Here is a 13,310-nt window from a genome sequence, read left to right as displayed (position 1 = left end):
TCCCCAAATAAGCCTTCAAAAAGTTGCATCTTTAAAATACTTGTGTCGAAAAGATTTAGAAAGCAAACTGCCAGGATTTTTAAGGATGTACCAACTATGCTTTGCTAGCAAACCTTGGTTGAATAGACTGATGTCCCTAAAACCCAAACCACCATCAAACTTTCTTTTGCACATATTCTTCTGGCTAATCCAATTAACCATATTCCCTTCCTATGTAAATTGTACGAAGTGATTTTTTTTTTTTAGATTACGAAGTTGGGGATCCAATTTTCGACCCCTAAGAAGAGATCATATCAATTGCAACTGAGTTAAATTGTTCATAATCTTGAGGATCGGTAAATAGTTGTTACCATGAAACAACACAAATTTAATAAAAGAAATTATTTTAAATAATGGAATTGCAGAAAATATTTAAAAATCATAGTAAAATATCACCGTTTATCTCCGATAGACTACTATCTTTATTATATTTGTAAGTATATTAATTCATTTTTCTATATTTGAAAACTACCATTTTAATAATTAATTTCAAAATCATTATATATTTATAATAAATAAAAAAATCTCCAAAATTAAAAATTCATCAACTAGTTTTTAATTTATAACGAAAATAAGAAAGAGACAAAATCGTGGCAATGCCACCTCCCTTCAGCGACTAAAACGTTGAGCTGGGATTGGGCTTTAGAATCCGAGCCTGCCCCATCGTACAAATGGATTTTTTTTTAAAAAAAAAAAAAAAGGAAAGAGAGAAATCTCCTTGAGCCCTAAAAAAGCAGAGAGAGAGAGAGAAGAACATAGAGCAGTGGAATAGAAACGTAGGATAGCGTACGAGAGGAGCGATTATATATACATTCATTCATAATAACAATGTTAGCACTCTTACTACCGCCGGCTTCGCCTTCACCATTCCTCTCTTTCAATCGATTCCCTCACATTTCTCCTTCTTCCTCCTTTCCTACTAGTGGTAATCTCTTCAATTCTTCACCTCAATCCTTGCTTGTACAACTTGTTATTTCACTGATTTTGTAGCGATTGATTTGCGTCTATAATGATGGTTTTCCTAGTTCATTTTCAATTCTTACGTCTTTTCCTTTTCCTACTTGTAGTAATTCTTGTTCTGAATCTGAAACTAGACAGACTTACTCCGGGCGGCATCTAGACGACTTATTTCTGCTACGAAGACGGCGCAATCAGTATCCACAATGGCAACTGTAAGTTATATGGATTATTTTGTTGGTTACTGTAATCTACTTTCACGGTTTGAGTTTATACTGCCAACTGTCACAATCAGTCTCGTAGGTCCCTCAAAGCAATTGTGCCACACTTGTTCTCGCCCTTAAATAAGTCCATCAATCCAAATCCGAATAGCCGGTGATATAATGGGCATTTCTCGCGATCACCATTCCCATTTTTTGAGAAATGGTTTTAAAATGAGTTTAAGAAAATGGTTTTATCATTATGTTTGAGAAAAGAAAGTTTGTTGTAAACTAGAAAGCAATTAGGGTCTACAATGACTTAGTAGCTTACAACTCCGGGTATGAAGGTATGATGAGACTAAATGTGGACGTTTTGTCACAGGAGGAAGAAAATGTTGGTAATATAAAGCGACAATTAGCTAAAATATTCGATGTATCCCTCAGAGCGACGGTCCCTGAGGAGACAGATGTTGAGCCTTTAGTTGCTGCTTGCGCTGGAAAATTTGGCGACTATCAGTGGTATGTTATGCGAATTACTAATGCCTTGGTGAATACTGCTGTGAATTAGATTGCTGTTGCTAAGATGAGTTTTCTTATTTGGCCAAGCAATAACGCAATGGGCCTTTGGTCTAAAATAAAAGGAAAAGGAAGTCAGTTCAGGGGTCCTCCTTCCGTTGGACAGGTATTGCGGTTTAATTTTTTGTGATTTTTTCTTTTCTTTTCATGGAGGTCTCCTTTCATATTGGATCTTTAGGATCATTTGTTTAATTATTTAAATCTTTAAGTGTCTTACAGAACTGCTCTCTTGATTAATAGGCCATCATGAATAATCTTCCTCCATCTGAAATTATAGAATCAAGTTCGGTGGCAGGCCCTGGTTTCGTGAATGTCGTAATATCTAAGAATTGGATTGCTAAGGTAATGTCATTCACTTGAAAGTTTTAGTTGGAATGTAACTCATATCGAGTAGAAAAAATGCCTTTTTCTTTTTAATTGAAAAAAAATTAGTTATCAATTCTCTACTCTACGAAAAAGAGTTTCAGTTCGTTATAATCAACAGTTCTACGTGTGTTAACTTAAAGTTTGCTTAATATGCATTTTCTCCTGCAGAGCATACAAAAAATGCTAATTGATGGTATTGAAACTTGGTCACCCCGGCTTCCGATTAAAAGAGCAGTAGTTGATTTCTCCTCACCTAATATAGCCAAAGAAATGCATGTCGGTCACTTAAGATCTACGATCATTGGAGACACTCTAGCTCGAATGCTTGAATTTTCAAATGTTGATGTTCTTCGAAGAAACCATGTTGGTGATTGGGGAACACAGGTACAACTTTTATCCAAGGATTACTGTATATTCATGGTGTTTAGCGTTGCAATAGAAAAGTGGCTTTTTTATAAACCCCCTAAATTGTTACTCTTTCAAAGTGTACATAAAAACTGAATTTGCGCTAGTCATTTTCCGCCATGTCAGTCTATGTTCAAAATAGGCAGTCTTACTTTGAATCAGTAGAAAATGTTGCATATATGATATATCTAGATTCTCCAATACATACTAATTCTCCTGCCTTTCAAATGGGTTCAAATTTGTTGAAATGGCCATGAATTTTTTGAGTGCTTGCAAAATTGATTTTGGCCTGGGGTTTTATTATTTGGACAATAAACAACTTCTACAGAAAATAAATGTATTACCAGATATTCATCTTTGGCTTCTTGGTTGCAGTTTGGTATGTTGATCGAATTCCTGTTTGAAAGATTTCCTAACTGGGAAGAGGTTACTGAGACAGCTATTGGAGATCTGCAGGTAGGAGAGACATTTTATAATCTCCTTTGGTTGTAAATACGTTTACGTTTTATAGTATATTGATAAAAAATTCCTTAATACGGTTAAAAATTTGATATTTTTGGTCTTAGATAAAGGCTTTTCTTCTGTTAAGATAGGGCACTTCACTCTCTATGTGATACAATTGTGTTCCCGTGAATTCTTACTTTAAAAAAATGGATATAAAGAAGTTGCTAATGTCTATCTACCTTATTTAACGAGAACTAACAAACTGTTATTTGATGTTTTGATTAAACAGACATTCTATAAGGCATCAAAGCAGAGATTTGATAGTGATCCTGCATTTAAGGAGAGGGCTCAACAGGCAGTGGTTCTTCTTCAGGTGAACTTATATATATATATTTGTGCACGTGTGCGCACACACACACACTTGATTCCCTATTCAATCCTAATTTAATACGTTGGACCCTAGATCTTCAATCTAAAAACTGTCTTGAAACTTCCGTCAATTGTCATTTTCACCTGTTAATTTTATTTATTTCTGCTAGTTTTCGACATGATGTCATGCATTATATTTCAAATTTTACTTGTTTATTCAATTTTTTGCTCCTAACTTACTATTTTTTTGCATGCTCTTTTATTCATAAATACTTCTATTTCATATAAATATGAAAAGTAAACAATGAAGTAACAAAATAAAGATTGAAGTTAACACAAAGAAGTTCAATGCCTCTGTTTGGGCATCTTCCTCGTTTGGTCATATTATTATAACTAGAGATTGGAGTCACCTATTGTATAGTTAGGTCCCTAGCTCCTTCGGCATTTTTTTAATGCATGTGGATCTCGTCTTGTTTTCTTTTATTTAAGCTTGGTTTCTCATTTAAAAATGTATCGGAAGCCATGGTTAAGAAGGAGCTTTATTTATTTATTATCTTATCTGTGAGTGTTCGTGCAAGCTTATGCAATTATACACACCTCAATTATTAATTCACAATAACCACCTAACCCTATAATATTTCATTATTAGAGAACTCATAGGATTTAATAGCCATAGTAATTGGCCACCATGGGATTCAAATTCATTCTCTAAGGTCTTTTTTACTTGTATCACTAGTCCCCAATCAACCTTGTTTTAGCATCTGCAATTAGATTGAAAATTGGAAGTTTGAGTTTTGTATGTTGAAAGAGCTATAACTGGACTCCACTTGATCTTAGCCAAAAGGTCAGGTGGTTTACCCGTAAACTTATAGTTTTTTCAAGCTGGTTTTTGATTTGAAGATTCCCTGCAAGAGCATGATAGGAGCATGTGCATTATTTGGAAGTATCTCATAGCTGATTTCTGCCAAACTGATCTTAACTTTTGTTTTACAGGGTGGGGAAGCTAAATATCGCAAGGCTTGGGCACAAATATGTGAAATCAGCAGGAATGAATTTAATAGGGTGTATGAACGCCTTGGAGTTGAATTAGAGGAGAAGGTACATTTTGACTTTCCTTTATGCATTATACGTGACACTTCTTTGTGTCTTTAAACATATAACATTTTACTTGTGGTCTGTTTGTTTTCTCTTGTCTTTCCTCTATTTGTTTGTGTTTGTATTGAAAAATTCTTCCTTCTCATGTCATGCCCAAATTAGATTGTTTATTTGGTTTTTGATTTGTCGAGGCAGAAATTTGAAATGGCATAAATGCCTACCTTAATAAGGTTTAATGGTGTTTACCACCATATTTATTAGTTGGAATAGTGTGGTTAATAGCATCAGCTTCTTCAACATGTTTTAACTTTCTGTCCTATTCATTATTATCTGCTTCGTATAGGGATTTTTACTTGCAAAGTTCCGAGTCTGGCTCTTTTGATTTTAATATTTATCAGAAGAGCCAACGACTTATTCTTAGTTCCCATTTGGTCAATGTATTTTTATCTTTGTCAGGGAGAGAGCTTTTACAACCCGTACATTCCTAATGTCATAAAAGAATTGGCTGATAAGGGTTTAGTGGAAGAAAGCCAGGGTGCTCGTGTAATCTTTATCGACGGAATAAATATTCCTCTCATTGTTGTCAAGAGTGATGGTGGTTTCAATTATGCTTCAACTGATCTTGCAGCCATCTGGTCAGTTTTCCTGTATCTCACTGTGTTTTTTAATGGAAATATTGTTACTGGTAATGAATAAGTTGACAGTTGACACAGTCATAAACTTTATAATTATGACCTATTGATATTGTGCATGTTTGGATCCCCTCTGATTCATTGCACGATTTCAAAATTTTGTGGAGCTGGAACATTCTGATTTGGTCATTTTTGCTTTGCACCAAACAGGTTTCGCCTTAATGAAGAGAAAGCTGAATGGATTATATACGTTACTGATGTTGGGCAGCAGCAGCACTTTGACATGGTTTTCCGGGTATGTGTCTTGAGAAAATCTTGCTCGGACCTTATTTTCTTTTATCATTCCATGTTTGTTGCATATGTGGTTATTTGTAGACTTGGTAGCCCGTCCAAACTGTAGTCAGCAATTATTTAATAGCTTGGTTGTTGGCTTACATTTCCTCTCTTTTAATCGTGCATATGAATATTACTTACTGTAGACCTGGTCAACTATAATCCACCGAACTGCTGCTAACAATTGTATTATGGATTTGCTATCCTCTTAAATTTGTGAAGTGGATCCTTGAATTGGAAGTAACTATGGCTATTTGTTTCAGGCTTGTAAACGTGCTGGCTGGCTTCCACTTGAGGATAATAAGTATCCCAAAACAACCCATGTTGGTTTTGGTTTGGTTCTCGGTGAAGATGGCAAGCGTTTTCGAACTCGAAATACCGAAGTGGTTCGTTTAGTGGATTTGCTTGACGAAGCCAAGAACCGCAGTAAAGCTGCTCTTATTGAGCGGGGTAATAATAATATTGATTATTAAGAATACTGTTTCTTTTTTCCTTTTTTGAAAACATTTGTGCAACTTGCTGCTTTACCTTGTAAGATTCATTGGAAGTGAATGTGTCAGTTTTTTCCCTGTCAAAACTTTTTACAGTCAACCTTGCACACATCTTACCATGTAATTTGATTTTCGGTAACCTTCTTTAGAGAAAGCTGCGGAATGGACTGAGGCAGAACTTGAACAAATTGCTGAAGCTGTTGGTTATGGTGCTGTCAAGTAAGTTACCATTTTCATTGCTGGCTTTACCTTTCTATGCCTCTTGCATGAATTCTAGAGGTTATCCTTGATATGCCTTTTAATGTAAACCTTTAATGAGTACTATTAGTTGATACTGCCATTGGAAATGGGTATCCTTATAGCACAACTTATTCTTAATCCATCGAGTCTTATAGTATCTCTAGCACACAGGGGTACATAGCCTTTTAAGCATGCTATACTATACGTCTAACCACCAACTGTTATTAATGTAGCTATATGCATTCAGGGATCAAAATTAATCTTCTGGATCATTAAATTTGGATTTCACTATAGACTGCAGTATGTTAGGATTTCTCGTTCTTCCTGTTTTGGGTGGAACTGAGTGGCTGCTCTGACAATTAACTTTAATTCACTTGATGCTGCCTGAACGGTTGGACTCATCATGAATGAAGAATCTATGCAGCTTAAAATTGCAGAGTCTTCTGATTTATGAAATTCCTGAAACCATACCCCGATGATTCTGTTTTAGGTAGAAAATTGTGGTTCAGAATGATTCTAGTGGTATACTTACTATCAGGTCTCCGACATTTTGACTGATGTCCGCTGCTTCTGTATTAACCATTTTGTGGGATTATCGTGAGTTAAGAACGAGAGGAATTTTGGGGATTGTTTGGGGGGCTCTACGTGAGAGAGTGACTTTGTGTAGACTTAGAACTTGGGCTGCCCTATCAAAGAATAAACCTGTTTCCATTTTGTTTTTAACTTAAAGCTGTTCTATAATCTTGCAATTATGTGGGCTCAGTTTGGGCCTCTTTGTCTGTTCCTTCTTTTTTACGTGTCTTCTTGTCAATAAGTTACTTATCTTATTTACGAATTTGTCTGCTCCATGCTTCTTCGTTTAAATACTCAGAATTGCTTATCAAAATTTTATGTTCCAAATCGTCTTGGCAGATATGCTGACCTCAAGAACAACAGGTTGACCAACTATACTTTCAATTTTGATCAAATGCTCAATGATAAGGTACACTTTCTCATCTGGTTCTTGGCATAGCATATAATAATATACAGAGTCCACTCTCCTTGCACACCTAAATTTTGTGATGACCAGGGCAACACTGCTGTGTATTTGCTGTATGCCCATGCTCGTATTTGTTCAATCATCAGGAAATCTGGTAAAGACATAGAGGAGTTGAAGAAAGTAAGTTTCCTCCAAAATCCGGAACCATTTCTTCTAAAGCTTGGCCTAGACCAGCTGTTTTGCACTTGTTTCTAAATTTAGTCTACCGTTATCTTGATAGACGGGAACAATTGTGTTGGAGCACGAGGACGAGCGTGTATTGGGGCTTCATTTGTTACAATTTGCCGAGGTAAAAACAAAAAATATACATTTTAATTGGGTAACACTGCCATTGCGTCTCAACCATTTTATATTTGGTACGAGTTGTTACTCGCGTGATAATTACTTTTCCTCCCTTCGTTGTACTTAGGTTGTCGAGGAAGCTTGCACCAATTTGTTGCCGAATGTGTTGTGTGAATACCTATACAACTTATCAGAAATATTTACGAAAAAATTTTATTCCAACTGCCAGGTACAACCAACTATTTCAGACCAATATCTCATTCTTTATGAATAATATCATTATCCCACTAATTCATGTTGGATAATTACTAAATCACTAGCCCTTGTCGGCTGATAGCGTCGTGGCAACTAATTATACCTTGTCTTGTTTATCAACTCATTACCTTTAATAACCTGGAATTTAAAGTTCTCTTTCTTAATCATTTTGTTTGGTTATTCCCATTTGCATCAAGACGTTTTTTTATATTTTCCCATCCTTATGGTTGTGAGCTGGAAAAAGCTCACTAAATTTGTACACCTTTGTCCCAAATGCATCCAAGAAAAAGTCGCAAAAAGTTAAAACTTCTATTAACGTTGAATATTGATTATTATTTGTCAGGTCGTTGGGTCGGCCCAAGAAACCAGTAGACTCCTACTTTGTGAAGCTACAGGCACAGTAATGAGGAAATGCTTCCATCTCCTTGGAATAGTACCTGTTTACAAAATATAACCTCGAAACATTGCCTATTTTCAAATTGCTTTTCAGGAAAGATCGTTTTTGCCGACATTTGAGTTCAGCCTGAGCGAGGGGGAAAAAGAAAAAGAAGATTTCATACAGAACCTTGTATTGTTTTAGTTTGGTTTAAGCTTATCCTAAAAGCTTCAGCCTTCTTTAATTAGTTTGTCAAATTTTACCACTTCCCCCCATGTAATTTGCCTAAGATATTGAATCAGGTTTTAACGAAATCCATAGTGTTCTTAGGAGTGGGAGGATTTACTACTGATTTGTGATCTTTAGGATTATTTTTGTGTATCAACTAAGTTAATTTCGTCCAGATTCAATTGCAGGTTCTACAAGTTTGTATATTTACATAATTATGTCTTCTTCTTTGTCACGTATTTCACGTTCTTCGTAAGAAGAATAAAGTTATTCATGCCTTCTCAGTCATTCTGAAAAGATATTCTACCTCATCAATGAGGAAAAGTTTGGTTGTAATTCTTTTCATTTTACTGTTGGCCTAAATAAATGAAAATTTTCCAGAAAGCCAGATAAACAGAGTACTATTAACCATATCCTTGAACAGCATGAATCAAATTAATATTTTAAATTTTAACTTAAATGTATATATATTTTTAAATATGGTTCTTATCTTTATGTCTTGGCAAATTATAGAATTTGTTTGTTTTCTAGCAAGGCCGGAAGATTGTGGGAACGTCCAGAAAACTTTAATCATCAAAATATTTGAGATAAATATATTTAAATGAAAGTTAAATCGATTTTTAGTTCTCTTCATGGCATAAATTGCCAAGAACTAATATGAACTGAAACAACTATTTTAGCAATGCTACCACCTTTAAGCACGTAATTATTGTATTGAATAATTAATAACCAAAGATTACAAAACTATTGATTTAGAATAAGAAAAAAAAAATCTACAATTAAAGGTTAAAACTGTAGATTATGTAACAAAATTCCTTAGAAAAATAAGAAAGGGAGATAAGATAAGCCTTGACAAATTTACAAGTTTAATTAAGGTTAGCAAAGTAATAGTGCCACAATTCAGGCATTAATCCTTCTTCTATAATTATTGAGATTAAGCCTCTAATTAATTAGTGACCATTCACAGGGATTGCAGATCTTGAACCACAAAGCAAACTACTTTTTCCTCTTGATCTTGAAGCTTTCTTGGCTATGGCTGCTCTTGGAATAATGGATTTCTGGCCTTCAAAACTCTTGCAAGATTTGAACTTTTTTCTAATTGGAGAAACCCTTTTTGCCAAATCTTCTAATCTTTCTACACTTGCTAAAGATGTAAAAGACTCAGATTTACCATCATAATATTTAGACAACCCTCTTCTGCAATTAAAGAAAATAACCCCATTAGTCATATATTATCGATAAAATATATTCAACCAAAACGTGTTAAAGAAATTAAAAGGAAAAAAAGGAGGTTTTATTTTTTATTTATTAATTATAATCAAATTAACTTACTTTATAGGAAGATGAACCATTAGCTCTGTTAGCTCAAACAGAGGCCCATCTGAAGATGAAGAATTTGAAATTGAAGAAGTTGCATCTTCCACCGTTTCTAAAGATGAACATTCTTCAGAATTTATAGAACTAAGCTCCTCAATTGAAGAAGACTCCATTGAAGCTTCATAATCTTCCATGATTCCTCTGAAATAACCATTATTTTGAGCTCCTCCATCAACATGAAGAGCCTGATTTTCTTGCAATTTCCCCATTGGATAAATCAATCTAAAAAGGAAGAAGAAGAAGAAGAAGAAGAAGAAGAAGAAGAAGAAGATGGGGATTGAGGAAAATGGCTTGTTGCAACTATATATGGAGAATAGAAGAAGAACTGAATGTTCTTTTTTAGTGTTTCTTGATAAAACTTTGGAAAATGGAATGAAATAAGATCTCCTAACTGTAGCATATGTTCTAGAAAAGCTATTTATAATATAAAGTGCAAAGCATAGTTTATATAATTTAAAATGTTGGATTAAATTATGATTTCTTTTTGGTTTTATCATGAGATAGACTTGGATAATATTCCCTTTTTTCCCATCTTTTTTGTTATTTTATCCAAAAATCCCTTTATCATCAATTATCATCTTTTTATATTGAGAGAATTTATTTATTTAAATATATGGGGTCTGAGTTTTTTTGCTTTTTCCCATATTTCTAGGAAAAGAGATAAGATCTAAAAGTTGGAAGACATATCCACAAGTCACTCAATTTTATTTTCCCTATCATTTTCTAATATATAAGATCGAGAATTGAAATTTAAGGTCAACATCTAAGTTACTTTTGCTTCATAAAGCCATGACATTATTCCCATTACTTTTATGTTCATGTATCATCAACCTTCCATTGAGGCAGGATTAATTAAAAGATTTAAAATAATTAAAATAAAATAAATAAATAAAAAACAGCCCACTCTTTTGGAATAATACAATTCTTTTTAAGATACCTCTTGTATCTAGAGAGATTTTCATTTTTCTTATCTCCATTCCAATCAAAAAGTGATGTAACAGTTCAAAAAAGATAATAATAAAAAGATTCTATATTATTGCACTATTAATAAAATCATGAGAAAGATTTGATTTTGACTATGTGTAATTTCACTAATTTACTCACTATTTTTTTTTTAAAAAAAAAAATAGTGAAGACCTTCATAAACAGTATTAGTTTCTATCAAATAATGCATAAAACAAATTCGATTAATAATGTATAAATTAATGCATGAATTAATTCTTGATAACTTTTTTTTTTTTTTTTTTTTTGTGTGTGTGTGTGTGAGAGTAAAGGAGAAGTCTTCATACAAGTTATCATCTCCATGACATTAAATTCATTTTAAATTAAAAATAGTGATTTCTATCCATTCAAATTTATGGAAGAAAAATATTGGGATATATTTCGGATTTTGCACATTTTTGTATTGCTCATTGAAATGTCCCATCGATAATCATGTATATATAATTAAAGAAAAACATAGAAATAAGTGTAGTCTAGATTGCATCAATGTAGTATTTATATATAGAATATTTTCGTACATTTTTTCATAAATTAATGGAAAATTAGGTTGTTGAGAGGAGATAATTTTTTTTTTAAAGTTACTTTTTAATTAATTTTTTAGTTTAGTAGTTTTTTTTCTTAATTACTTTTTCATGATAATACACGCATTTAAATGGCTCACTTTAGAGAGGCAAGATTTTAGTTTTGATTGATTAATTGATTTATTTATTTTTTTACTTTCAACATTATTATGAAAATGTTTTTTTCCTTTATTTTAAAATGGAATAGGTGGAAGTCATTGGCACGTGATGATGGTGTTATGTAGGTGTCAAATCTAGTTGAGATGTTCGAGTGTACCTACTCATCATTCGATTACTCGTATTTTATTCAAAAGAAATAAGTGGAAGTCATGATGTTTAGCATTTCTACGTCAAAGAATCCAAATACAATAATTTAGAATTCGATGTATAATGATCTTGCTTTAATTTTATGTTTTTGAAATTTATACTTGTCTCTCTTCAATTTCATGCCGGTAGTTTTTGTTTATCTTAAAAAAAATACTTAATTCCTAATCAAATTCTAAAAATAAAATCAAAGATTTTAAAACTATTTTCTCCGTTTTCAAAATTTGACTTCATCCTTGAAAATGTTAGCAAAAAGTAGTTTGCAAAACACAAAAAATTATGGATGGAAGTACTTTTTTTATAAGTTTATTTTTCAACGAAAAACAAAACTTGTTAATAAACAAGACTTCAAAGAATAACAGTAATATTGAAAGAAGGTTAATTTAAATTGAATTAAAAAAATTTCCATATACAAAAGAAAACAGAAAAAGAAAAATGGTAAGAAAGGGAATACTTTTATGCTTCTAGGAAAAGATAGGCAGAAAGGATATAATTGGAAGAAAAATTATAGATAAGAACTTTTGGTTTTGAGGGGAGCTTCTATTTCAAGATATATACAACATATTTGGATAAACAAAGCCATTTTGAAAATGAAATACACTTCTTTTCAAGAAAGATTAGGTTGTGCTGCTAAGTATTTTTAGCATGCTTAAATGTATTTTTGTCCTAATAAAGAAAAGTACTTTTACTCATGATCGACCATTTCTTTTACAAAGACGTAAAGATATTTAAAAGATTATATGATTTATAAAGATTCGTAAAGTATTTTTAACTTACCTAATTATTGTTTTAATATAATTGAGATATGAGAATTCGAACCACATATTTTGTAGTTACTAACACACTCATATATCGATCGAGTTATGTTCGGTTTAATTTTATCTCACTTAATTGTTAGCAAAATAATTTAAAAGTGCATTTACGATGAATAAGATGAGATAGGAAGAGAATGTGGACAGAAATGTTCCTTTTCTCTACGTAGATGGAGTCCTTTGAAAACAAAATTTCTTAATTACATATTTTGCTCATTTTTTTTAATAGAGATATAAACGAAAAAAACATTTTTCATCTTTGTCCTTGTCTCTCTCTTATGTTATATGTATAATTTAAAAGTTTTTTAAAAAAATTGTTTTGATTTTGTTAAATATTTAATAATATATATTTTTTCAATTCTTCACGAAAACATTTAAATGAAAATTTAAGCTCAAAATCGACAATATCATACAATTATAGAGATATCCAGAGGTCCATTGTTTAATAATCATGTTATTGGAGATAATTGTCCACCTTGATAAATCCATGATAATTCTTTTTTCTAGCCATCGGGATTTTGATTGCATTTTCAATAATTCTTTCCCGATAAAAGATCACCGAGCTCTCCTTCAAATAATCTGACCTCCAAATTACATTTGAGCACTTGAAGCTCAACTACGGAGTAGTCATCCATCCAAATTACACTTAAGCACCATGCTCGTCTAAAGGCTCAACCACAGGTGGATGCTACAATGACTACATCTCCTAAGGCTACGACTTTTTTGTTTGACACCCGAGGATTCTACCGATTTGGCTACATCAGGTCCCACATGGCATGTCATCTTCTCCATCAAAGAAGTGGAAGTCTGTGCAGTAGTGAAGGGCTTTCACAAAAACACGTAATGCATGAGTCACACCGACTACCACCTCAACATTTTAGGTAGACGCTGACATCTATGTATGAGCT

The 13,310-nt window shown here is 32.8% G+C and overlaps 2 protein-coding genes across 4 annotated transcripts; one reads left to right on the top strand and one right to left on the bottom strand.

The window, feature by feature from the left end:
* Positions 1 to 690: 690 nt before the first annotated feature.
* Positions 691 to 8,542, top strand: LOC120071405 (arginine--tRNA ligase, chloroplastic/mitochondrial-like). 3 transcript variants are annotated; one of them, XM_039023668.2, is made up of 18 exons: positions 691 to 964; positions 1,138 to 1,211; positions 1,579 to 1,715; positions 1,803 to 1,878; positions 2,013 to 2,114; positions 2,307 to 2,522; positions 2,919 to 2,999; positions 3,277 to 3,360; positions 4,350 to 4,454; positions 4,908 to 5,086; positions 5,294 to 5,378; positions 5,680 to 5,866; positions 6,057 to 6,126; positions 7,060 to 7,129; positions 7,217 to 7,306; positions 7,407 to 7,475; positions 7,596 to 7,697; positions 8,067 to 8,542. In XM_039023668.2, exons 1-18 carry the CDS (start codon positions 868 to 870, stop codon positions 8,175 to 8,177), a joined length of 1,935 nt encoding a protein of 644 aa, XP_038879596.1. In that variant the 5' UTR covers positions 691 to 867; the 3' UTR covers positions 8,178 to 8,542. The 3 variants fall into 3 exon arrangements, with proteins under 3 accessions (XP_038879596.1, XP_038879598.1, XP_038879597.1); XM_039023670.2 differs by having other exon boundaries at positions 1,134 to 1,211; XM_039023669.2 differs by having other exon boundaries at positions 1,107 to 1,211.
* A 478-nt stretch (positions 8,543 to 9,020) lies between these two features.
* Positions 9,021 to 10,128, bottom strand: LOC120071406 (protein OXIDATIVE STRESS 3 LIKE 1-like). Its single transcript, XM_039023671.2, has 2 exons — positions 9,660 to 10,128; positions 9,021 to 9,524 (listed from the first exon to the last, which is right to left on the bottom strand). Exons 1-2 carry the CDS (start codon positions 9,911 to 9,913, stop codon positions 9,278 to 9,280), a joined length of 501 nt encoding a protein of 166 aa, XP_038879599.1. The 5' UTR covers positions 9,914 to 10,128; the 3' UTR covers positions 9,021 to 9,277.
* Between the last annotated feature and the right edge of the window lie 3,182 nt (positions 10,129 to 13,310).

Source organism: Benincasa hispida, chromosome 2 (genome assembly GCF_027475165.1).
Source record: "Benincasa hispida cultivar pf3 chromosome 2, pf3_genome.v1.1, whole genome shotgun sequence".
NCBI lineage: Eukaryota > Viridiplantae > Streptophyta > Magnoliopsida > Cucurbitales > Cucurbitaceae > Benincasa > Benincasa hispida.
The sequence above is the reverse complement of the archived record's forward strand: the minus strand, read 5'-3'. Positions and strand labels throughout refer to the sequence as shown.

Coding starts and splice junctions, on each gene's coding strand:
- LOC120071405 (XM_039023668.2), top strand. CDS start 868: ATGTTAGCACTCTTACTACCGCCGGCTTCGCCTTCACCATTCCTCTCT. Junction 1,879..2,012: donor GTCCTCCTTCCGTTGGACAG/GTATTGCGGTTT, acceptor CTTGATTAATAG/GCCATCATGAATAATCTTCC. Junction 7,130..7,216: donor ATCAAATGCTCAATGATAAG/GTACACTTTCTC, acceptor TGTGATGACCAG/GGCAACACTGCTGTGTATTT.
- LOC120071406 (XM_039023671.2), bottom strand. CDS start 9,913: ATGGGGAAATTGCAAGAAAATCAGGCTCTTCATGTTGATGGAGGAGCT. Junction 9,525..9,659: donor ATGGTTCATCTTCCTATAAA/GTAAGTTAATTT, acceptor CTTTAATTGCAG/AAGAGGGTTGTCTAAATATT.